General features: G+C 39.1%; 1 protein-coding gene across 1 annotated transcript in view; it reads right to left on the bottom strand.

Annotated features, from left to right (window-relative positions):
- Positions 1-11479: 11479 nt before the first annotated feature.
- Positions 11480-26757, bottom strand: part of PPIL4 (peptidylprolyl isomerase like 4) — a 44880-nt gene continuing 29602 nt past the window's right edge. Inside the window, exons 12-13 of the mRNA XM_069069712.1 lie at positions 22583-22715; positions 11480-11925 (exon numbers count right to left, since the gene is read on the bottom strand). Of these exons, the coding sequence (XP_068925813.1) occupies positions 11680-11925; positions 22583-22715 (379 nt within the window). The 3' untranslated portion in view covers positions 11480-11679. The remainder of the gene's footprint in view (positions 11926-22582; positions 22716-26757) is intronic.

Genomic DNA, 26757 nt, shown 5'->3' with positions numbered 1-26757 from the left:
GCTTGTGGTCTGGGAGGCACTGCTATTCCCAGGTCTCCTTGGTTTAGACACCTGGGCTGAAGGGAGAATTCAGGTCAAGATGGTGGCAGTTATTTGATTCACCTAAAATCTCCACTTACTCAATGGAGATTTATTCCAGCAAATACTGAGGAAAGCCAAAAGGAAGCAAGAGCCACGGAGGATAGTAAATGTGGTCAGTAATAAGGCAACCATTAGAAGTGCAGTGGAGCTGCAGGGAAAATTCATTAATTAATTCATCCAACAAATTTAACACTGACTACAGTGGCCCTCAAATACAAACAAATCAAGAACTTACTGTGATGGGGCACCTAGGTGGTACAGTGAATAGAGCACCAGCCCTGGAGTCAGGAGGACCCGAGTTCAAATTTGACCTCAGATACTTAACACTTGCTAGCCATGAGACCTTGGGCAAGTCACAACCCCAATTGCCCTGCATTCCCCCTGCCAAAAAAAGGCAAAAAAAAAAAGTTTACTGTGCGCAAGATACTGTGCTATGCAGAACAATTAAAAACAGGAATAGGGCTTGCCCTCAAGTAGTAAACAAATACTGGAGAGAACAACATACATACAGATAATTATAAGATATTTTAAAGCTAGAGAGAATGCTAACAGCTGGGCGTGAAAATCAAGAAAGACTTTACATTAGGAAGTAACAGTTAAGCTGAGCCTTGGAAATGGTGAGGAGAACAGAAACTGGAGACATCTGCTGAAACGAAAGTGGCCAAAAATAAATAACAACCGGCTGTGGAGGGGAGGAACAAACATTGCCCACTCCTCCCTCCTCAGCTAGAGGTAGGCAAGTACTATAAGTCACAGGGATTGCACAGGTGTATAGGGAGAGGATTGCTCCCTAGGGGTACCATTACTTGTAGACTCTCTGTTTACATTAAGTTGTAAATAAAACCATTCATGTTTTGTGTCTTGTAAACCTGTGTGGTTGTAAGGGGAGTTGGTGACCAAGTTATATCTAGGCAGAGTCAAGCTACTGAAGTTTCTATATTAGACAATCTGGTGAGGGGCAATAAACCAAAGAAGGGAAAAGTCCCCGAAAGAGAATCTTTAAACAGATTTTTTTTAATGATCAAGCAATGTCTTTGGATGAAATACTGTACTAGGCATTGATGTTAAGGAGAATGGGGTAATAAAAAAAAATGTGTAAGACAAGACTCTTGACTTCAAAGAGGTTACAATCCACTAGAGAGTTGAATGCACTAGTATAACTACCAGTGTGCCCAGCAGAACATAAGGAGAAGATAAATTAGAAAGATGATGATAAGTCCCACCGATAAAACTACAAAACAATTCACTTCAGGCAGCTTCCATTAAATAAGAGTGTCCCACATGAATTTAAACACTCATTAACTGTAAGAAAGACAAGTCATGGAAGTGAGAGACTGCTAGGGGTGGCCCTGATATCAGCATTCAGATCAGGCTCCACTTTGAGACAATTATGCTATAACCAAGTCACTGAACATTTAAGAAAAGGAGGCCTAATCTGCCCCAACATAGCAAGGATATGTAACAAAGAGAAAGTGGTACTTAACTTCTATAGACACCATTCCTATTATCCTCTGCCATTTGGAAATACTTTGAATCAGCAAGGTAGAATGTGGTGGCTCAGGTGGTCCTCAGACAGTCACCAAGTTGAAGATGTTTCCAGCTCCAAGTGAATGGAACTTTGTGTGCCATGAGAAGGCCAAGAAGCTACATCAAGAGGCAGGGGTCAATCAGGTCCTGGAAGCAGCTGTTGCCTTTTTGGGAAACCAAATCCCTATCGCTTAAACAAGAGGAAACCCTGATACATACTGATCCTCTCCTATAGCATAAGGGTGGGAAACAGGGAGATCAAGTAGAAATAAAGATAAATCTATCAACCTACATCTGAGTTTGTGAAAAGAAACACTGATTGAGTTTCTATTACAGAGAGACAAGGTGCTGGGTTTGAGGATAGGAAGAGGCCTAGCTAGTAACTATCCTCAAAAGGCTTTACACTGAAGTCAAGGGAGTCAGGAAATAGAACAAAAGAAATTAATTAAGTCAATGCTGTCTTCCTGTCTAACCCTAACAACAAGGTGAAAGGAGGTCAGAAGAGAAGAGATCACAGTAGACTAGAGTGGTCAGCAAAGGTTGGGGGAGAAAATGGAACTTGACCTTGAAGAATACATAGATTCAATGGGAAAATACACTTCCATTGACAAAATAGTGATTTTCATATGATGCTTCAGGAAGATTTCTATTGTATAAAATATGTAAAAAAAAAAAAAAAGTAAAATAATATGTAAAAAAAAAATGGAGTTTTTAGGCTCAGCTACTATCATCCCCAAAACTCCAACCAAAAAAAAAGCCCTTTGAAACTGCAATAGTTAAAAGGACAATGGCTCTGAAATACTAGGCCTCATTTAGTCTAAGAAAAATCCAAGCATCTCTACCTCTTTTTAAAGACATTTTTGAAGAAAAAAATTGGCTAATTTGATTCAATTCAGTAAACATTTGTCTACATACTATGTGCCAGGTACTAGATGTTGATGATACAAAGACCACAAAGAAAAACTCCCTGCCCTCAAAGAGCTTACATTCTTTTTTTGGGAGGGCAATTGGGGTTAAGTGACTTGCCCAAGGTCACACGGCTAGTTTTTGTGTTAAGTGTCTGAGGCCAGACCTGAACTCAGGTCCTCCTGACTCCAGGGCCAGTGCTGTATTCACTGTGCCGCCTTGCCACCCAAGAGCTTACATTCTTAAACACACACACACATACACACACATCTCCATATACAGATATATGATTACAGAAAAAAGAGGGTTGTACATGAATATTCAGACTTCCAATATCCTCAACTTTCTTTTTTATATATAACTTAATCTTTTTAGATATAATCACAAATTTTTCTTTTACATATAATAAGTTGAACCTGTAGTTTTCAGAGTTGCCCTGTTTATCTGTGTTAGCTTTGTTCTCTTACAGATGTGATCTTTTGCTGAAGTTCCTAGTTCCCAAAGCAGCCTTCTATTCTAGAAGATATTACTAAGCAAACCAGATGGATTTTATTTTGGGAAATTGATTGGTCTCTTATAATACCTAGTAACAAATGGAGTTTTATCAACTCCCAAAGAAATCAAAATCAAGTAAACTCTGAAGAGGCTTCTGGTCATGTTCTAACTATTTGAAAGGGTATAATCTACTACCACAGTCTAGTTGAACATACAAGACCAACTTTCTCTACCCACTACCATTAAATGTTTACCCTGGATCTATCCTTTTGATTCACCAAAGGCAAAGGCAGTTTGGGATAATGAAAAGAATACTGGATTTGGAGTTTCAGTCTCTTGGCTAAAGTCCCAGCTCTGACACTTACTAGAGGTGTAACTTTGGGTAAGACTTTTATTTAATCTGAGTCTCAGTTTTCTCTTCTTTTTTTTCCCTGATTTATAATTATATTTGATTAATATCATTTTGATGACATTAAGAGACAGAGTAGCAAAGAGTTTTGACAGTTTATAAATGGATCAACCCACAAACAGAGTCATCACTCAGTTTTCATGGACATTTAATAGGAGTCATTATTATCATATATATGTAAACATATACACACATTCATATATGTATTCATATGCCCATAGACCCTCATATACAGACATATATATATATATATTTCTATTACCTTCAACTATTGAGAAAAGTTTCATAAGTTACAATTATTGTTTTTCCATGTAGGAATGTTAATAGTTCAACTTTGATAAGTTCCTTATGATTTCTTTTCCCCGTTTACCTTCTCATGCTTCTCTTGCTTCTTGTATCTGAATGTCAAATTTTCTATTCAACTCTGGTTTTTTCAGCAAGAATGCTTGAAAGTCCTCTATTCCACTGAATGACCATATTTTCCCCTGAAACATGAAACTCAGTTTTGCTGGGTAGGTGATTCTTGGTTTTAATCCCAGCTCCTTTTTGACTTCCAGAATATCATATTCCAAGCCCTTTGATCCCTCAGTGTAGAAGCTGCCAGATCCTGGGTTATCCTGATTGTGTTTCCACAATATTCAAATTGTTTCTTCCTGGCTGCTTGTAATATTCTCTCCTTAATCTGGGAATTCTGGAACCTGGCTATAATACTCCTAGGAGTTTTCTTTTTAGGATCTTTTTCAGGAGGTGATTGGTGGATTCTTTCAACCTCCATTTTGCCTTCTGGTTCTAAAACATCAGGGCAGTTTTCTTTGAGAACTTCCTGGAGAATGATTTCTAGGTTCTTACTTTGGTCATGGCTTTCAGGTAGTCCAATAATTTTTAAATGATCTCTCCTGGATCTATTTTCCAGGTCAGTGGTTTTTCCCATGAGATATTTCATATTGCCTTCTATTCTTTCATTTGTTTGGATCTGTTTCATAGCATCTTGATTTCTCATAAAGTCATTAGCTTCCATTTGCTCCAATCTAATTCTGAAGCAATGATTCTCCTCAGTGAGCTTTTGAGATTCTTTTTCCATCTGGCAAATTCGTCTTTTTAAGGCATTCTTCTCCTCATTGCCTTTTTGAGCCTCTTTTGCCATTTGAGTTAGACTATTTTTTAAGGTGTGATTTTCCTCAGTCAGGCTGTTGACTCTCATTTCATAATTTTCTTGCATTGTTCTCATTTCTCTTCCCAATTTTTCCTCCACTTCTCTTATCTGCTTCTTAAGGTCCTCTATGGCCTGTAACCAGCTTGTATTTTCCTTTGAAACTTTTGGTGCAGGAGTTCTGACTTCACTGTCTTCCTCCTGTTCCATGCTTTGCTCCTTTTTGTCCCCAAAATAGGAGTCTAATGTTGGAATTTTCTGTCTACTTTGTTTCCTTTGCCTGGTCATGTTGCCCCTCAGTCACTTGACCCCTGGGCTTTTTGCCACAATAGGACTCTGCCACCAGACAGGGGAGCTTTCATCCCAATCGCTGGGGTTTTCTCAGCTGCCAGAGGTATTAGATGGGTGCCCTCTCTGAGGTCTCCACACACTCTGGCAAGCTGGACACACACCCCAGGACCTCCCCCCTAGACTGCAATCCAGATCCAAGAAGGTTAAAGCAAGAGCAATTACCCCTCAGACTGGTGCTTGGTCCCCCTACACTCTACAGGCCAGGTGCTGCTGGCTGTGAGGGAGTCTCAGCAGCTTCTCGCCCTGGGGGCAAAAGCCACACACTCCCACTTACTGGGTCCAAAAGTCCAGACTGCACTGACCTCTCACTTTGTCCTTCACATCTATGTGTTGATAAATCTGGAAACAGCCACAGCTGATGCTGATCTTGAGTCCCTCTGGCCGGTGGCTGGTCAGGCCCGCCCTGGGGCTAAAGCCTCGGGTGGGGCTGGGCTTGGCTCCCAGAGCACTGCGCTGGCCGATTCCTGCCAGGTTGCCAAGGCTGTCCTCAGCAGGAGGTTAGCTTCTCTGTGTCATTTTGTGGGTTCTGCAGCTCCAAAGTTTGTTTAGAGTCCCGTTTTTACATGGATTGGGGAAGGTGGAAGCCGGAGCAGCAGGGAGGTCCTGCTTCTACCAGTTTTCTCTTCTTTAAAAAGGAAATAATAATTGCCTACTTCTCAAGGTTATTATGAGAAAAGGGCTTTGCCAATTTTAAAACACTGTTTGAACATATTATCTGCACAATGATAAAGACTTTATTCACTATCTGTATTGGTTGGTATGGTGTTTATGTCTATGTCCATTCATGCGGCCATCATTTGCATAAGATGGTCTGCTCCCAGAATAATAATAGGCTCATGGATTTAGAGCTCAAAGTCCTTAGAGACCATCTTTGTTCATAGATCCACCACTGAAAGGGACCTCAGAGGCCATCTAACCCTAACTTCCTACTGACAAATCTTTCATAGGTTCATAATAGCACAATTATATATTTTATCAAAGTGTATGGAAGCAGCTAGGTGGTGTGGTGATAGAGTGCTGTCCTTGGAGTCAGGAAGACTCATCTTTCTAAATTCAAATCCAGCCTCAGACACTTACTAGCTGGGTGACCCTGGACAAGTCACTTAACCCTATTTATCTCATCTGTAAAATGAGCTGGAGAATAAAATGGCAAAACCAGTCCAGTATCTCTGCCAACAAAACTCCAAATAAGGTCATAAGGAATCAGAAACAACAAATGACTGAAACAACTCAACAACAACATCAAAGTGTATGATCCAAAACAAGCAGAAAGGCACTTAATAAAGGCTTCCCAATGGTCCCACTACTGCAGCTTCTCATCCTGTAAACCAGGAGGCTATTGTGGGTAATAGCTAATATTTATAGCTAGCATTTGTTTACAAATGTACTTTATAAACGTTATCTCATTTGTCCCACACAACAACCCTGGGTAATATAATAATAAGTGCTATCATTGTCCCCATTTTACAGATGAAAAAACTAAGGCATAGAGTTAGTAAGTGTCTAAGGCTAAATTTGAACTCAGGTCTTCTTTCCTGTATATTCAGCACTCTAGACAGCATTCCCAGTAGCCTGTGGCTTACAGGAGCCACTGCCCTTCTTAAAAGGTCACAATCTCAGAGTGGCTAGGTGGTGCAGTAAATAGAACACTGGCCCTTGAGTCAGGAGGACCTAAGTTCAAATCTGACCTCAGACACAACACACAACTAGCCATGTTACCTTGGGCAAGTCATTTAACCCCAATTGCCCTACCTTCCCCCAAGCAAAAAGAAAAATCTAAAAAATAAGAAAATTTTTTAAAAAGGTCAATCTAGTGGGATAGGGGAAGTAGTCCCTAGCAATAGCTTTATGTATCCTTGAATCTTAAGGGGAAGTAGATTTTCAGATGATGACAATTTCTAGGCATTAAAGTGTATTTTTGTGATACTTGAGTGGTTTGCCATTTCCTTCTCCAGTTCAATTTACAGATAAGGAAACTGAGGAAAACAGGGTTAAGTGACTTGTAAGCCAGATTTGAATTTATGAAGATGAGTCTTTCTGTCTCTGGGCCCAGTACCCTGTCCATTGCCCCACCAGTTGCCCCACAGAATGAGGGGATTGTACTTTACGACCTTGAAGGTCCAAATGTCTCCCCTGATGCTCTGCAAACATTTTTCCCCATACTTAGAAAAATGCTTTTGGGTTGTTTTTTTTTTTTTATTACAGCTCAGCAAACAATTCCCAGTCTCTGGACTCTACAAACCTGTCACCTCCTTCCCATAGGAATCCCTCATCTCCTGGAAATCTTCCACCTCAGATTTATTCTGACTTCCAGAGCCTCCTTCATCCAACCCTGCCAATCCTTCCAGCATCTGACTCCCTGAACCTCTCTCTCAGTTCTCCTATTTTGTTCTATTCCCTGGGCCTTCACTGATCAAGACAAACAACCTTTCCACAGCTTGTACCAAGAAAAAACTTGAGTAATAGGGTACTCTATGGATAAATTTAGGGCATTTTCTCCAGTCTTTCTTCTTCCTTGGTCTATGCTTAGGGTCATAAGATCATAAGCCTAGAACTGGAAGTAACTTTGGAGGTCATTTATCCCAGCCTCTTCATTTTACAGATGAGGAAACAAGGTCATAACAAGTAGTATTAGTTGTAATATTTTAACCCAGGTACAGAGCCAGTGCTCTTTCCCCTGTAACACACATTGAAAGTTATTTACTAAATAGCTAGGTGGTACTATGGATGATTCAGTGGAGAGAGTGCTAGACCTGAAGTCAGGAAGACCTAAATTCAAATCTAGCCTCAGATAAAGCACTAGCTGTGTGACCCTAGGCAAGTCACTTACCCTGTTTGCCTAATTCACTAGAGAAGGAAATGGCAAATCACTCCAGTAAATGTGCCAAGAAAACCCTATGGACAGTATGGTCCACAGGCTCAGAAAGAGTAGGACACAGCTGAATAACTGAACAAGTATAAATGCGGTGCTGAACTGGAGTCAGGATGACCTGAGTTCAAATTCAGCCTCAGACACTTACTAGCTGTATGACCCTGTTTCCTCATCTGTAAAATAGGTATAGTCCCGGGGTTATTTTGAGATTCAAAATAAGGAATTTTGCAAACTTTAAAGTGCTACATAATGCTTAGTAAATAAACAGTGCTTTCATCACCTGTTTTGATGGCAACCTATACCTTCTTACACTACTTAATCTCTGTTGGGTAAGAAAAATAGAAGCAAAAGGGACAGGAGATTTAAGCTGAATCTAACTACCTAGAATTGCCTTTCAGATAGACCAGAGAACCGCTGGCTTACAAAATTCTGTACCTGACCCAACCAAGCTGTGCCTGAGGCAGCAATCTCTAGATTCCATTCTGAATGAGATAATGTACATCAGAAATCAGCCCTTTTTACTGTAAAACTCATCACAGCATTTTCCATAAGCATTAATAGGAGAAAGCTGTGTTTTCATTTTGGTTAGTTTTCAGAGAATTAGCACATAAAAGGGTTGTCAGTAATAATGAAAAGTTATGACAAACAGAAGGAAAAAAACCTCACCGTCATTGCTCTCCATCCACTAAGAGTACAGAATGTCTTGTGTATTTGGCTATAGTCAGTTATGCTTTGAAGTAGTTAATAGCAGCTTCCAACCCTACATGTACCACGACTATGACTACTTTAAGACAACCATATGTGATGATTAAAAAGCTTGGAGATATAGTTTCTGGGCAATTTAATCATTTTATTAATAAGACCAGCAGGTTATTAATAAAAGGATGGTTATTTAGCTATTTCTCTTAAACCAAAGACCCTTCATGGTGATGGGGTCACAATTTGCTTCTCTGTAAAATTGGAGCATTGGAAAGGAAGCTTTCTGTAAAGAAGTTTCAAGCTGTGATCTTTTCACTCCTCAGTTTTGCTCAATTATTTTTTCCCAAAGAAAACAAATTATACAAGAAATAAAGGGGATCCCCACATTCAAATGTTCACAACAGGAAGGAGCAAATGTCTATAATGTTTCCCATCAAAACAAGGTTTCATAGCAACGTCAAAAAGGAGGTAAAGAATGTAAGGCTTCAGCTCTGAAGATTTCAACCTTATTAATCAACTGAACACCTTTTCTGACTCAGGCTAAATCCGAGGTTGGAAAAATTCCTTTTAAATTTCCATTCTTTTAAGCGTGTCCTTTGGGAATTGAGAGCAGCCAGAGTGGTTAATCCAATTCTGCAAAAGCATAGTTACTGATCTACTTAAAATGGGTTTGTTCCTCACCTTTTTAAAAAAAATAAAACCAACTCAAGTTTTAAAAAATGCACCAATTTTAGAGGTAGGAGGAAAACCTGAAGGTAGGTAAAGGTGGCATTTAGTGACTAATTCTATTTTTCATGCAATGACGGTCTGGGTAAGGTTTTTTTGGTTTGTTTTAAGTTCTGAATGGAAAATATTGCACTTCACCAGAAGGCCCTTACCTACTTCCTGAAGTATTTCTGGGGAGTTTGAGAGTGAGGCTATACATTATTAGATGTACTGTTAGATGCTGCCATTTGTTTATAAGTGAGAGTTACAATTTGATGAAGAAAATAGGTACTTGGGAAGAACTATTCACTTTCCCCTCCATCTCAATCACCATGACCTAGTCACAATTTAAAGCAAGACTGGACCATACCCCAAAAGCCCCTTTTCAGTAGAATTCAAGATCAATACTATTCAATGCCTATTTTTTCTAAGTATATGCATATCTGATTTTTAACTTTAACAGCTCAAAGCCAGTGCAACAGAATTTATAATTAATTACTTTGTTCTTTTATAATTTGTATTTATCACTTCCTTAATTGAAACCAGCTACTTTTTTTTTTTTTGCTTTTTGGAGGGGAGAGGGCACAGCGATTGGGGTTAAGTGACTTGCCCAAGGTCACACAGCTAGTACCTGTTAAGTGTCTGAGGTTGCATTTGAACTCAGGACTTTCTGAATCAAGGCCTGCTACACTAATCCACTATGTCACCCAGCTGCCCTATTAATGTTGTTACTGTTGCAGGCTGCTCACACACATCATGTTTTCCATTGTCTTGTGTGACACTAATTCATTTTCCTTTGGAAAACATAGCACTCCACATTTCACTGTCATACAGCAATATTGGTAGAATGTCAGTTGAAAGGATGGACCCTTGCCTTCATGGGAAGCTTGAGATTAAAGGAACATGGCAATGTCCCTAAGGCAATCCAACCTACTCTCTTGTTCAACTCCAGGCCCAACTCATCCATGGAAGAAGCACTATGAGTTATCCATGAAAATGCACATTGTGATCTGTGCAACAGACATTCATCCTTTTGTATGGTCAGGCCAAATTCTTTTGACTGAAGACAGAACAGGTCTCTTCCAAGAGTCTCTGAAACATTCTAGGGCTAAACGTTACCTAAACAACATCACTACAAAAAGAAGCATCTGGAGAAATTCACCATCCACAGGGAAGCCCTCTTGAACCTGGGTTTTATGCTGGTTCTTACCTATCACAATGGCAAACACCTTTGACAGCAGACACCTCCCTGTTTATGCTATGTCTATTCTACATAATGCTCATGAACAGTGTTATTTCTGGTGTATTATTTCAAAGAATCTCAAATGACTTTAATGTGTGGATGAGAAATACCGTTTGGGGTGGCTAGGTGGCACAATGAATACAGTGCCGGCCCTGGAGTCAGGAGGACCTCAGTTCAAATCTAGCCTCAGACACTTAACACATGCTAGCCATGTGACCCCGGGCAAGTCATTTAACCCCAACCACCCTGCCCTCCCCCCTCCAAAAAGCAAAAATAAAATAAAATAAATACCTTGTCAAAACTTCTAAGATGACATTTTACTCTTTCTTCATGTTCCAACAAAACATAAGCATAGTAGGATCCTGTATCCTCATCTTTTCAGTCAATTGTGAAATAATGAAAATTGTGAAAAAGGTGTTCCATTGTCAACTATCACCTACTCTAAGGTCCAGTCAAACTAGAGTTCTTTCTGTTCTTTAGAGACATTCCATACCCCATCTCCAAGCCTTTATCCAGGCTCTTACCACCCCCACGCCCACAATGCACTCTCTTGTTCTTAGCATCCCCAGTCTGCTTCAGAACTCACTCTGCTACCTCCTGTGTTAGGTCCTTCCTGATTTCTCCTAAATACCCCTCCACCCCACCACAACTACCTTGTGTTTATTTTGTATATATGTATACATGTTCATTCTCACAGGACTGTTGTGTCCTCAAGGGCAGGGATTGTTCATTTCACTTTTGTCCTTGTATCCCCAATATTTATGTGGAACAGAGGATAGAGCTTGGAGTTGGAAGACCTGGCTTCAGATCTGATCTTCGACATTTAACAGCTGTGTGACTCTAGCCAAGTCATTTAACCTCTGTTTGCCATGGTTTCTTCATCTATAAAAATGAGGATAATAAAAGCACTGATTTCCCAGGGTTGCTGTGAGGATCAAATAAGATAATTATAAAGGACTTAGCACAGTGCCTGGCATGTATGCACTATGTAAATTCAGCTATTATTATTACTATTAACTAAATTAGTTAACATACCAAAGAAAATTTTAAAAATATTTTATTGAGTCTTTCCCTATCCTATATACTTTATATTATCTGAAAATGTCTAGACACTTCCAGCAAAAGATTTAAGCAAATGAAAGGAAAGAACAGTCTCTGACTTCTCTGATTCACAGTTGTACAAATCGCATGATAAGTCACACTAGAGGAAATTTGAAAGCCATTTTCTGGCATATCTTCCTTCATCTGTACTTAGATCTTTCTTTGTCTCTGACTTTCTTTGGGCTTCTGCTTCGATCTCTCTTTCTGTCCCTTTCTCTTCCACGGGGTTCTGTTCGGTGTTTAGATCTACTGTTGCTGTGGTAGCCGTCTCTGTCCCGCGACCGACTGCGGCTGCGACTTTGAGGTTTCTCGCTTTTCTCACTCTTTTGCTTCTCTTTACAGTACTCTTCTTCATGTCTCCTAGGATGCCTCTCCCAGTTGGAATCCTGCCAAAAGAAAATTGGGAAATTTACAGGAGCTCGTTTGGTGGGCACTAGCCATAGTACCCCACATCCAAACAGAGAGATGATCTCCTTCACTGGGAAATTCATCCTATCTACCCATCCGAAGTGACTCCAGATCCTCCCACCAATTTGCCAAGGAGGGTCCATTCTACATACTGGAGGCTTTCCTCACTTTTTTCTGAAGTCACAAGGACACGAGCCTAGCATCTTCTCCTGCTGCCATCATCTTTTACTCTTGTTCTTCATAGTTCAACAGCTGATGACAATGTTGCAGCCTGTTCACACCCTGTCTCTGTCGCCTTCTGTGTGATGTTTATTCTGAATTCTTCTGTAACTGCAGTGTTCCATGTCTCACAGAAACACAGCACCATCACAGAATAGTGGTGTTTTTTAAACGGGCTTTGTTAACAGGAACTCAACAAGAACCAGCACGGAATGACTGATGTAGATATTAACTGTGAAATAGGCTTTTCTATCAGTACCAGTAACATTATTGTTACAATTGGAACAATAATAATAATCACAACTAGCATTTATATAACTTTAGTTTTACAAAGTGCGTACACGTGCTATTTCACTTGAGCCTCACAATAACCCTGGAAGGTTGGTGCTACTAATATCCCAGTTTTAGAGATGTGAAAACTGAGACAGAAAGAGATTAAGTGACTTCCCTACAGCCATACAGTTAGCAAATGTCTGAGGTCAGAGTCCAACTCAGATATGTCAACCAATAGAAAAATCAGACAAATTTTAGTTCTCATTTCTAAACAATTTCAATGAAGAACCAGTACCTAAAATTAAGATCTATGATGCCTTTACAGCAAAAGCACAAGCTTTTCTAGGAATCTGTAAAAAAGATTCCTCCCTTTATTTGATTCTTATGAGGTACATCTGGTCAGAGCAAACAATTTATCTTTCCTGGAACATCCTGTGAAGAGCTTCACATCACAGAATATAAGGGAGGGTGGGACAAGTGAAAAAGAACCTTCCTCTCTCTTCTTCTTTCCCAACTTCCATCCCCTATGTAAATTTAAAAATCTCAGCAAAGTGGCTAAGAATTCAAAAGGTCATGGTTCTCTCTTCTTCCTCTAACAGAGTTGCCGAAATGCCACCTCCAGTCAAGACTGCCCTCCCCTTGATTCATTCTGACCATGGGAATCCCATGATTACTGCTTCCATGAGAATACCTGTCCTTGAAGGGTATATATTAAGGCAGAAGTACATGTCACAGCGTTAAATCAAGAATGCTGTGGCGATATAAGGCTTCTAAACAGCGTCAAATGGTTTCACACAAAAGCTGAAATTTTCCCCAACATCCTGCTTCTGTACTTTATAAAACGCTGAAAGGACTTGACAACGATCATGAAAGTTGGTGGGCATATAGCAATTGAAAGTTTAAAATACAAGCAACATGGTGTAGTACAGAAAGAGATACAGCCTTACTTATAGCCAGGAAAACCTGGCTGCAAGAGTCTGCTTCTGACACACACTACTGTGTGTCCCTGGGAAAGCTGCCTAACCTCTCAGTGCCCCCAAGCAGGTAAGCCTAAGTTCTCAGATCCCATGTCAGTGCTCTCCCACAATTTTCAGTGCAATGTAGTGAAACGAGAATATGAAGTATGAGATTTTAGGTTTGAATCTCAGCTCCCAATTTAGTACCTGTGTGACCTCCTGCAGGAAGACCCTCTTCCTTCTTTAAATCTACAATCCTATTTTTCTCCTCTGCCAAAACAAATTCTAGCATTCTACAGAATTCCTAGAAATAACAGTGTTCACAAAAATTTTCTTCTGTTCTGATTTGGCAAATGTCCAAAAATGTATAGAAGTCATAGAGAAAGGAAATTTTATATTTAACCTGGAATATATAGTTGAAAATACCAATTCTTTGTACGAAGAATAATGATTTTTTTAAAACCTGGTTTTTAAAAGATTTTAATGCATTTAAAAATGTATCCTCAACCTGGTAAACATCAGCAAATATTAAAATATACAAATAAGAATAAACAATCATAAACTAAACCATAAACTACATTAAGTTCTTGCAAAAAGTATCTACTTAGTTTTATTGATGACTTTTGTTTCTTTAAATGACAGTCATTTCTGCATACTCCCTCTCACAGACCCCTCCCCTCAAAACAAAGAAAAATACAGGTGCAAAATCAACCTACTTTATGACCACACCTGAAGAGTCTATTCCACTTGGCCACCTTATGGACAGTGTATGCTATACTATCTCTTCTCTATGACTGGGACTGCTTATTGGGATTTAGTCTTTTAATGCTGTCTTATTGTAGTCATTCAGTACTTTGAACACTTATATTAGTTATATATCTTTGTATAGTCTTTTTCTTTGAAAAGAAAATTTTATCACAGATATTTGGTACAAAGCTTTATTCTCACTCATAATATCTCTACTTATTCTAGCTGTATTGGTTTGTTGAGAGAAATAAGGAGGCTTTTGAGGTTGGGAAAATACATAGATACAAAGCCAAAGAAACAGTCTTATAATGGGGGGCTATGTGCACACGCATGAACACGACACACATTATCAGTCCATGGCAGTAGAGATTGTGTCTTATATAACTTCCTATCTTCCCCAGTGCTCTGAATACAGGTGTTTAGTGTTTTTTAATTAGAATAAAAAGTTTGCCTTGGGGAGCAGTGAGGGAGAAAGGGTGATAGGTAGGGTGAGTACAGATTGTTGGGTAGCTCTTGTTGAATGTTGATAAACAGGGCGATGATCACTTTTAGTCCGGAACTGTTATGCAGAACTGGTCAGAAGAAGGCCAAGGCTGTAGATAAGTAGATCAGTTTGGAGGATGTTGTAACACAGCACAGATGTCATATGATGATTTCAGTGGTGGCAGAGAAAACTGGACTGATTCAAGCAACACTTTAAGGTATCATTTTTTTGGAGGGGGGGGAGGCAAGGCAATTGGGGTTAAGTGACTTGCCCAAGGTCATACAGCTAGTAAGTGTTAAGTGTCTAAGGCTGGATTTAAACCCAGGTCCTCCTGACTCCAGGACTGGTGCTTTAATCACTGTACCACCTAGGTGCCCTTTTAACGCTTCATCTTAATGGAAAGTTTTGACAGTTAGGTAAGAGTTAAATGAAAAGGCATTTCTTAAACCCTCACTCTGTGCCACCCTCTGCTAAACAGCAAGATACAAAGAGATGCACGAAGCTAGTCTTTTATGAAGTGGGGACACACAGAGAGGGCACTGTAGGCCAGGAAGGGGTGTTTTGGTTTACAAAGTTGCCGGGTTGGTAAAGAGCCACAGAGGAGCTGACTGACACCTCTTCCAGTAGCAATGGTAGTACTGATAGTACAGATGAGGGTTCCCAAACTGGAAAGTGGGAAGAGGCAAAGGAACATGCACCAGTGCCAAGATGCACTGGAGGAGATGGCCCAAAGCAGAGTGAAGTCGGCTGCCATCAACCTAGATCTGGGGGCCACAAAAAGCGTTCACCTGTGAGGCAGCAAAGCCGCAGCCACCCCGACAAAGGCAAGGCATCCATGCAGTGCTGGGGTGACTGCCTACAAGATGGCCAGGGAGTGGGAAGTCAAAGGAAAGGCATTACATTACGGTGACAGAGGAAAGAGTTTCTCTGCCACTCATTCACTCTACGACCTTACTTAACCTTCTGCTTTAGCTTTTTCATCTGCTAGATGGGGGACATAAAACTGGCACTGCCAACTCTGCGCAGTTGTAGTGAGGAAAGGATTTTATACACTTTAAATTAAAGCACTAGGGAAATATGAATTATTATTGCTGTCTTTGGAAAATATGAGAAGTTGAACTTATCAGAGATAGCCAGCTGACTCCACAAAACCATTATGAATGATGAGGAAGGGAAATCAGGATTAATTAACCAAACAAGTCCTTATGACTGACTGCATTGAAAAAACTATAGATGCTATTACTACAATAATATAAATGAAAAAGACAATAACCAAAATAAAGCTGTTATGTCTCTATGAATAGGGGAGAGAGAGAGATATCGGGAAGTAAAGGTGAGAAATACAAAAGATATCAACATTTTTTAACATTATAGATATTACAGAAGTAGAAAAATAAAACACTCCAAAACCCAAATTTCAATTCTGTTCAACAAATATTTGGATGCCTGTTGTGTGCCTAACACTTTCCCCCCATTGTTGAGACAGTTTCCCCCACAAAGGCAAACAAATATTCTTTGATTATTTAAAGGTTTTTTACACTTCTCTCCTAGGTGTAAATATAACAATAGCCACTCTTAGATAGGTCTCTTTCATTTCCCTGTGATAGAAAGTAAATTGACTAAATTGCAAATAATGGTACTATCTTTATGGATTTTGTTAAGATAATATGTGATCACAACAGGGAAATAATTAAGACAAAGAAAAAGACTGGGGCAGCTAGGTGGCACAGTGAGTAAAGCACCAGCCCTGGAGTCAGGAGGACCTAAGTTCGGTTCTGGCCTCAGACACTTAACACCCACACAAAAAAAACCAGCTGTGTAACCTTGGGCAAGTTACTTAACCCCAACTGCCCTCCAAAAGGCAAAAAAAGAGAAAAAGAAAAAGACAAATAACAGATTAAGAAAAATACTTACAGGGTAGCTAGATGGCACAATGAATAGAACACTGGGCCTGGAGTAAGGAGGACCTGAGTTCAAATCCAGCCTCAGACACTTAACATTTACTAGCCGTGTGACCTTGGGCAAGTCACTTAACCCTAATTGCCCCTGCCTTTCCCCCTCCAAAAAGCAAAATAATAATAATAATAATACAGCAAATATGATACATAAAAGCATAGTATTTAAAATATATAAGGGGGGAGGCCAGGTAGCACAGCGAGTAAGAGCACCAGCTCCAGCGTTGAGATAGACCTGGAGATCGAATCCCGGGCTCAGACACTTAGCACCCACCCAGAAACACCTGGCCGTGTAACCTTGAGCAAGTTACTTAACCCCAATTGCTTAGGGGCGGCCAGGTGGCTCAGCGAGTAAGAGCACCGGCTCCAGTGTTGGGACGACCTGGAGATCGAATCCCGGGCTCAGACACTCAGCACCACACCCAGAAATAACTGGCCGTGTAACCTTGAGCAAGTTACTTAACCCTGATTGCTTAAAAAAATAAAATAAAATATATAAGGAACTGTTAATTTACAAAGGTGTAACTCAGAATGCCATGGATAGATACATAGTTAAAGAATATTATGAACAAAGAATTTTCTTTTTTTAAGAAAGTACCTGAATTGATAGAAATTGCTGGGGATGATTTTTAGCAAGCATTAAGTTTTAACCAGCCCGATCATTCTCAAGTCCTCATATGAGGTCTTCACAAAACTCCCGGAAGCTGTCTGGAATAAGTAAGTGTCCTTTTTTCTCCCAATTTTCCTGAAACTAGCTGTCACTTTTCTTTTTAAAAACTTATAAAAATATTTTATTAAAAGTATAATTCCAAATAGCAATACAACTAATTAAGTAGCTCTTTAATTAATTTCAATACATAAAATAGCATAACAATTTCTCAGTCACTCCCTCTTAAATCCTCTCCTCTTTCCTAGCATTTATCTCTCCCTTCCATTACCCCCCACAAAAAATCCATAGTACAGATAATCCAGCAAAATAAATTCATTAGTGACCCAGACATATAACAAAGAATAAAGTAGAAAAAAAACATACAAAAAGATTATCAAAATATGAGGTGGCAAAATTAAACTGGCTCATCCAGGGTACTCTACAAATTTTAAACAAAAATAATACAGTTAGCAATCAGGGTTGAGAAACCAAACTTACATACATAACTAGGAGCTATTCAACAGCTACTCTACTTCAGGATTCTAGAGATAAAAATGGGGGCCCAAATAAAAAAGAAAAGCAAACCCCCACAAATATAAGCAACTCATGAAAACCACAACAGGGAATTATAACTCATTACTGTATCATCACCCTATCCTGCCATGTGACCTACTACCTAAGACTCATTTCCTGTAACATAGGTGAAAATAATTTCATTACCTTAACCACCTTCAGAACGTAGGCATGGGGTGGAAAAATTAAATTTATATGAATTTTTAATTGAATATCAAAGTTCGGAAAACAAACAAAGAGATGTGGAAATATGAGTCAAAACATCCTTACAAAACTATTCTCATCAAAATAAGAATAGGAAAATATGAAATACATGTGGATATCAGTCAATAAACATTTAATGCTTGGAGCTAGGAGATGAAGGATCTTATTCAAGGAAAACCAATGTCACTAGATTGCAAAGTATGTGGGGGGGCAAGGAGGAGGAAGGTATAAGAAGTCTGGAACTGGGGGGAAAGGGGAAGGGAGCTGGTTATGAAAGCTTTGAATGTCAGAGGATTTTATATCTCATAATGACAGGGAGCCACTGGAGTTTACTGACTAGGGGGTGGTGACATGGTCAGATGGGAGTTTTAGGAACATCAATGACAACTGAGTGAAGGGTGGACAGGAGTGGGGAAAGACTTGTGGCATGAAGATCAACCAGCAGGTTATTACAATAATTCAGACATGAGATAATGGGGGCTGTGCTACAGTGGTGGTACTGTCAGAGGAGAGAAAGTAGAGTACATAAGATGTCAAGAAAGTGAAATCAATGGGGCAGCTAGGTAGTACAGTGAAAAAAGCACCAAAGCTGGCATCAGGAAGACCTGAGTTCAAATCCAGCCTCAGACACTTGACACACTTACTAACTGTGTGACCTTGGGAAAGTCACTTAACCCCAATTGCCCTGCCCTGTCCCCTCCAAAAAAACAAAAACAAAAAAAGTAAAATCAAGGTCTTGGTAACAGACTGGCTATATGGGGGTTGGTCAGCGAGGAGTTGAGGATGACACCTGGGTGACTGACAGTAAGAGGGATGTTTACAAGGTAATGAGTTCAGTTTCGGATGTCTACAAGACATCTAATCCAAGATGTCCTGCTGGAGAAGCGAGATCAATCAGAGATCAAGAGAGAGGTTATGGTTAGACAAGTAGATATGAAAATCATCACCATGGAATCTGATTAATAGTACAGAGGGAAAAGAGAAGAGGGCTCAGGACAGAGCTCTGGGGACACCCATGGAGAATGGGTGTGATGTGCATGAAGATCCAGCAAAGCAGAGTAAGGAGCAATCAGACAGGTAGAAGAACCAAGAGAAAGTAGCATCATGAAAACTTAGAGCTGGGAGTATCAAGGAGAAAATGATGAAAAACAGCATCAAAGGTTGCGGGGTGGGGGGGGGCAGCCAGGTGGCTCAGTGAGTAAGAGCACTGGCTCCAGCGTCGGGATGACCTGGGGATCAAATCTGGGCTCAGACACTCAGCACCACACCCAGAAATAACTGGCCGTGTAACCTTGAGCAAGTTACTTAACCCCGGTTGCTTAAAAAAAAAAAAAAAGGTTGCAGAGAGGTCAAGTAGGATGAAGATGAAGAGCGGGCTGGATGAAGAGCTTGGAAGCCAGACTGCCGAGAGCCAAGAGAGAAAAAGAACAGGAAGAAGAGGCACCGATTGCAGACAGCTTTCTCCAGGAGGTTAGCCACAAAAAGGAGAAGACATATAGTATGGCAGCTATTGGGGATGGATGGATCCAGTGAGGTTTTTGATAACGAGGAAGACATGGGCATATTTGTAAGTAAAAGGAAGCCAAGGAGAATAAATGAGAGAACAAGCAAAGATAAGCAAGAGAGCAGGGAGGACACAGAGGCCACCTGCTGGAGCAGAAAGAACAGAAGAGGACCACTTGTGTGTGGAACAGCGTTGGCGTCACCTCATCATGTGAGATAGGAATGAAAATGGAAATTACTCAGGTGTTCAAAATTGCCTTTAATGATTAAATAATTTTCCTAGATTATTTTGCTTTTTAATTCTAATTAACACACAAACATAGGCTCACTAAAATTTCTAATCCTAATACTGAATTCTGTCAAAAAATCAAGAAGAAAACAAAACTACTAGCAACTCTTCTGCAGTCAAAAATATTAGCCACGGGGTGACTAGGTGGCACAGTGAACAGAGCACCAGCCCTGGAGTCGGGAGGACCTGAGTTCAAATCCCGCCTCACACTTAACACTTACTAGCCATGTGACCTTGGGCTGGTCACTTAACCTCAAATGCCCTGCCTTCTCCCCTCAAAAAACAAAAGCAAAAAAAAAAACATATTAGCCACTTGCCATTTACAAAGGGGAGGAAAACCCCCAAGAGATTAAGTACTTTCCACTCTTATTTCTGCTAGGTGACATAATTATTTAAGCTAATACAAATAGCAGAACTGGCTAACATTCTTCTTCCCATACCAACAAATATCGATTATAAATGCCACTGAGAAGTTATAAGGGATGAAACAACCGTGTCAAAAAATTTACAAGGAAAAGAATTTGCAGGCTGTAAAAAATTTGTTAATCTAAATATCTTAAGCCTTTACATCCATCACTTGACCAGTATTCAGGCTCCTGTTCATTATAGATTCACATTTTTTTTAGAATTTTGTCCTTGTTGGCATTTACATTTTGATCTAGGGTGTTCCCTACCCATATATATCAAACACTGGAAGTCAACATAACATTTCCTAAAGCACAACTCTAATTATGTCATCCTTTTCTCTCAAACCTTCAAAGAATCTCTATAAAACAAAGTACAAATGTGATAGACTGGCACCTACTTTTTCGTCTCATCTCCTACCACTCCCTTACATATGTTTTCTATTTCAGATCAAGTGGATTATTCATTGTTTCCTGAACATACTTGGCTGGAACTTTCCCACACTGGTGGAGTAGCAGCAATAAGATCAGATTTAATGTTGGAGAACTTGGTCTCAAATCCTGGCTCTGCAGCTACATGACCTTGGGCAAGTCACACCTCCAGTTCTCATTTGCAAAATAAGGGAGTGAGACAAGATTTCTAAGACCTCTCCAGCTCTAAATTCTAAGGTCCTAAACTCATTCTCTTTCCTATGACTAAAAGGTCCTCCCTCCATTTCTGCTTTTCAAAATTACATCAGTCCTTCAAAGATCATCTCTTTCATGAAATTCACTAAATTCCTAGAGCATTTTTATACTACTTTTATTTACTTACTACGTTCAACCTTGCAGTTATTCATATACATTTTATTTCTCCTACTACACTATAACTGCCTTAAGGGCAGAAACCACTGCTTAGTCATCTCTATATTCAAGCCCCTAATATACTCTCTGTGTATAGTAGATGCTCAAAACATCCTTCTTAAATACTGTTTTTGCATAAAAACTAATTTTATTTAAACTCATACTTTGAAACACAGTGTTTTGAAGTATGATAAAAAAAAAGTATCACAGATTTCCATTTCTAACATGTAGCACATTTTTCAAATGTGGATTGTTGTGCCGTTTATTACAGAAAGTCATATATATCAAGGTTAAATAAAAACAATAAGAAAAATAAAGGGTGGCATGCTTTTTATTTATAAACTATTTTCTTTCATGAATCCTTTTGTTGTCCTAATAAGGGCAAGAAAAAGAGGTTCTGAGGATAGGAAAATAGGTTCTATTAGTATGTTAGTGATAGGGACTAGTTCTGTGATATCGTTGGTATAGAGAGCTACCAAGTAGGGACTGTCCTTTTATCAATGCAAATTGTTACCTTCCTGGCAACATAAAGCCTTTGAGAACTGCCTAGAGCATAAGAGATTAATCAGTTTGCCCAAAATTACAAAGTCCAAGTGTCAGAAGTTTGACTTTTCAAGCCTATTCTCTACCCATAATACCATACTACATCTCATGAGTGTTATATTTGTTTCAAATATGTGATATAGCTAAATATAATTTTCTGGGCCCATCTTTTTCTAGATATTTGAATGCTGGACTTTAAATGTGGAAAGGAATTAAAAATCACAAATCATAATTTTCTTCAGCATTTCAGAATTGTTCTTAATGAGGGAAAATGCCAATCTATAGCTCAAGTCACTCTGGCTTCTGTTAAAGATTTTTAAGGGGTTCTCTGAACTCATCTTTTTGAGTTGCCATATTTTCTATAAACAATGGACCCAGAGTACGCAGGAGGCCCTGAATGTGTCAAGGACAAAGCCCCCTCACTCTCTGCCACGACCCTGTCCTGAGCTGACATAATGTGTTGTTTGCATGTGTATCCTTGGGAGAGGCCCCAGACAGTGTGTTTGTCCCAGCCTTGTAGATAAGCAGACCATCATATCTTCATGGTCTAGCAATTTCTAAGGGGAAAGAATGTGGCTTTTGCTGTCACTTTGCTCCTCCGCTTCAGAAGGGTTTTGTCCTTTTCTCACATTACAGCACCTTTCCAATCATTCCATGCCACACCCCTTTACATGGAGATTTCTGGTATCTCCTCATTCTTTTGTCCTGCTGTCATAAAAATGCAAACTTCTATAGGGATTATGAACTCTTTGGACTCTACATGCATGTTCATTTCTTTTATAATAAAACTAGTTTCTGACACAGTACCCCACAGATTAACCACCCAAACATATCAACTATTCTGTTTGTGAGTCTGTGATGTAAAATGATGTTCAGACCTGTATTCTTCCTAACCATCAATGAAAACAGTGGTGAGTGAATAAGTCATTATTGTGAGATTAAGTATTTTGCTCTTTGTAAGCTAAATACAAAGGGGAACTGAACTAGAAGTACCTTAGAATTCTTCACTGTTGTATAATCCTCTTCAGAGCAGTGACGAGTTTTCTTCTTGTGCTTTTTACCTGAGTGTGGGTGACTTGATTTAGAGTCTTCTGCTTCTTCATCTAGCACAAGATCATATTTTGTACTAAAGTACACAGTTAAGGGTAGTTTTGAGAGTTGATCATGTGTTAAAACATAAGGCTTCAAGGACCAAAAGAGGTTACCAAAGCAACTAAGTTCTAAAGGTAACAAGTCAAAAAAATTTCTACAAAACAGCAAACTTAATTTATTAAGTAAAAACAAACTCAGTCAGCATTTTCTATCATTGCAGTCAGTGGATATGGAGGTCATTGCGCTCCTTACTGAATCCTCTAAGAAGGGAGTCAGCATTTCCTGTTAGGAACTACAGGCTCTTAGAATAACGTTAAATGCAAAAAACAGGGGAATATGCTGTTCTGAATGCGTCCTCTGACATTCCAGGTCACCACTACAACGGGTCAGAATCCTAGCTATCTCCAAATAAATCAGACACCTTGGTTCCTCTGTGGCAAGACCCTGTTCTACAAAGTCTTATCACTACTTAAGAGCAAACGTAAGAGTCAACTGTATCTCTTGAGTACCGCTCTATATTCTACCACAAATATCCCAGGCTTGTGCTGATCTGATGAGTCCTCTCAGAAATGATATGGTCTAAAAGTTACCCTTTTCCCACATTTTTTAATTCCACAAGACTTGTCTATAATACTTTCCACCCACCCCCAATCTCTCTGGTCTGTTTCAGGCAGGTTAAAATTATGTTACCCTCTCTCTAAACTTTGCCTGAGACCATTTGCAGAACCTCATCTCCTCCCCAGGCCTAATAAACTAGACCTTTGGGCTCTCTAATTACTAAACTAATTACTAAATTATTAAAATTACTAACCTTCTCTACCAGGACTGCTCAAAAAGACCTAAAGCAATCAAATTTCATAACAAGTTTCTTTCTCCCCATTCCCTAATCTGTAGGAATAATTAGGTATTTACCTTGAATTCTAATGATGCACATTTACATGGGCAAATAATATAAATGTCAGGTGCATATAAACACGATCATACATAAAAATACTTTCCTTCAGTCTATACTTAGATTACAAATTCCTCAATGTTATGTTTGTTTTCATACAAATCTAAGAAACGTCACAATGAATCAAACCTGTTTTCTGTCTTCCTAGTGGAATCAAAAGATGTTTTTTTAAAAGCAGGGTTGTTGAGAACAATGCAAGAAAATTATGAAATGAGAGTCAACAACCTGACTGAGGAAAATAACACTTTAAAAAACAGGCTGACTCAAATGTCAAAAGAGGCTCAAAAAGGCAATGAGGAGAAGAATGCCTTAAAAAGTCGAATTTGCTAGATGGAAAAAGAATCTCAAAAGCTCAATGAGGAGAATCATGGCTTCAGAATTAGACTGGAGCAAATGGAAGCTAATGACTTTATGAGAAATCAAGATGCTGTGAAACAGATCCAAACAAATCAAAGAATAGAAGGCAATATGAAATATCTCATGGGAAAAACCACTGACCTGGAAAATAGATCCAGAAGAGATCATTTAAAAATTACTGGACTACCTGAAAGCCATGATCAAAGTAAGAACCTAGAAATCATCCTCCAGGAAGTTCTCAAAGAAAACTGCCCTGATGTTTTAGAACCAGAGGGCAAAATAGAGGTTGAAAGAATCTACCAATCACCTCCTCAAAAAGATCCTAAAAAGAAAACTCCTAGGAATATTATAGCCAGGTTCCAAAATTCCCAGATTAAGGAGAGATTATTATAAGCAGCCAGGAAGAAACAATTTGAATACTGTGGACACACTATCAGGATAACCCAGGATCTGGCAGCTTCTACACTGAGGGATCAAAGGGCTTGGAATATGATATTCCAGAAGGCAAAAGAGCTGAGATTAAAACCAAGAATCACCTACCCAGCAAAACTGAGTATCATGTTTCAGGGGAAAATAAGGTCATTCAGTGGAATAGAGGACTTTCAAGCATTCTTGCTGAAAAAAAACAGAGTTGAACAGAAAATTTGACATTCAGATACAAGAAGCCAGAGAAGCATGAGAAGATAAACAGGGAAAAGAAATCAAAAGGAACTTATCAAAGTTGAACTATTAACATACCTACATGGAAAAACAATAATTGTAACTTATGAAACTTTTCTCAGTAGTTGAAGGAAATAGAAATATATATATGTCTATATATGAGGATATATGGGCATATGAATACATATGTGAATGTGTGTATATATATGTGTACAGGTATACATAAACAGAGGGCACAGGACCAATTTAACAGGAAGGGATGATACTTAAAAGGTGAAATTAAGAGGTGAGAAAGGAATATAATGAGAGGAGATGGGGAGATACAAAATGGGGTAAACTATCTCATAAAGAAGAGGCAAAGGGAAATGGTTACAATGGAAGGGAAGAATAGGAAGGCAAAAGGGAACGGGTCAACCTTATTCTCATTGAATTTGGCTTGAGGAGGGAATGAAATACACACTAAATAGAGTATCTCATCTTCCAGGAGAGTAGGGGGTGAAGGGGATGAGAGGAGGGATGATGGAAGGGAAGGCAGGCTTGGGGGGGGGGAGGGAAGTTGGAAGCATCCACTTTTGAAAAGGGACGGGATCAAAGTAGGGAATAGAACAATTGGGATGTGGGATAGGAGGGAGGGAAATATAGTCAGTCTTTTACAATATATCTACTATGTTATTGTTTTGCATTAGCCACACATGTACATCCTGTACTGAACTGCTTATCTTCCCAGTAAGGGTGGGTGACAAGGGAGGCAGGGAATGAATCTGGAATTCAAAGTTTTAAAATCAAATATTCAAATATGTATGTATATATGTTTGTGTGTGTGTGTGTGTATACTATTAGCAATACTATTTTACATGTAATTGGGAAATAAGATATACAGGCACTGAGGCATAGAGATCCACTGGAAAAGTCGAAAGGGGTATGGGAGAAAACATGGGGGAGAGCAGATTGGAGGAGGGGATATCCTGTGGGACTGCTATTTTGGGGGGTGGGTAGGGGAAAAACGGGGAGAAAATTTGTAACTCAAAATCTGGAGCAAATGAATGATGTAAATCAGAAGTTAATAAAGCATTTGAAAAACTTGGGGAAAAAAAAAGCAGGTTTATCCTCCATGTTATCCTCAAAAAGTTAGATCTGTACCCTCCAAACATGCCCTCTTTCTTTAACCAAATATTCTGAACTTATCCAAACTTTTCTTTAATCTTTTTATTACATTAAAAAAAAAAACCTTCTATCCCCTTTTTGGGGAACATGTGCCTTAAATGCATTATTTATATAGCAAAGAATATGTGATCTCTTCAATGTGTCCTTTCACAACCCATGCATGTGTTATTTCTGCTTTTGCTGCTCATATTCTCCAGCAGAACTTCCACAAAAGATCTACCCAACATTCTGAGGACCTACCTATCTATAGATTAGATTTTTACAATTTTTACATTTCATGTATCAACAAAGCACTCAGGTTGTCAGCCTTCTCATCTGCACCACTGACAATTTCTTTTCTAGTCATACACATCCATGATAACACAAGTTACCAATGCAATATGCTATAAGACTGTGTCTACCAAGTGTCTCTCCATTGACTTTTAGATCACCCGAACCTTTGATTTCTCAGAGATTGTGGTGTTCTAAGATTTGTAACCAAACAGCAACACCAAGAGAATATATATTGAAAAGACTGGCCCTTTACATCAAAGAGTCGCTTGCTGTCATAATGTATTACTATGTAATTTCCTAAATCCAATTCGGCCCACTCTCTTTCTTCTATTTGATTTTGGGATCATTTTATTGTCCATACACAGAGCTTATCCCAGATATATGTACTGATGTATGAACACAAAAGACTGGCCTTCAACACTCACGTCACAGTCTGAACATCTGAACAACAGGCATTTTTATTCCATTTTGTTTCCTTATTTCTTTTGATAAAGAAAGGCTTTTAGTAAAAAGGCCCTGAAAGCTTGCTGTAATCAACATAATATCACCTGCAAACAAGAACAAATGTTAAAGGACCAAACTATCTTTAGGAAATCATTCTTCTTTTTGCATTCTGCAAAGCACAGCTTCCTTAAAAATCATTCTTACATTTTGGCAAATGTCTCCCTAT

This window comes from Petaurus breviceps, unplaced genomic scaffold (assembly GCF_028583685.1).
Source record: "Petaurus breviceps papuanus isolate PSGF00001 unplaced genomic scaffold, PetGlider_PUasm1.0 90784, whole genome shotgun sequence".
Lineage (NCBI taxonomy): Eukaryota > Metazoa > Chordata > Mammalia > Diprotodontia > Petauridae > Petaurus > Petaurus breviceps.
The sequence above is the reverse complement of the archived record's forward strand: the minus strand, read 5'-3'. Positions and strand labels throughout refer to the sequence as shown.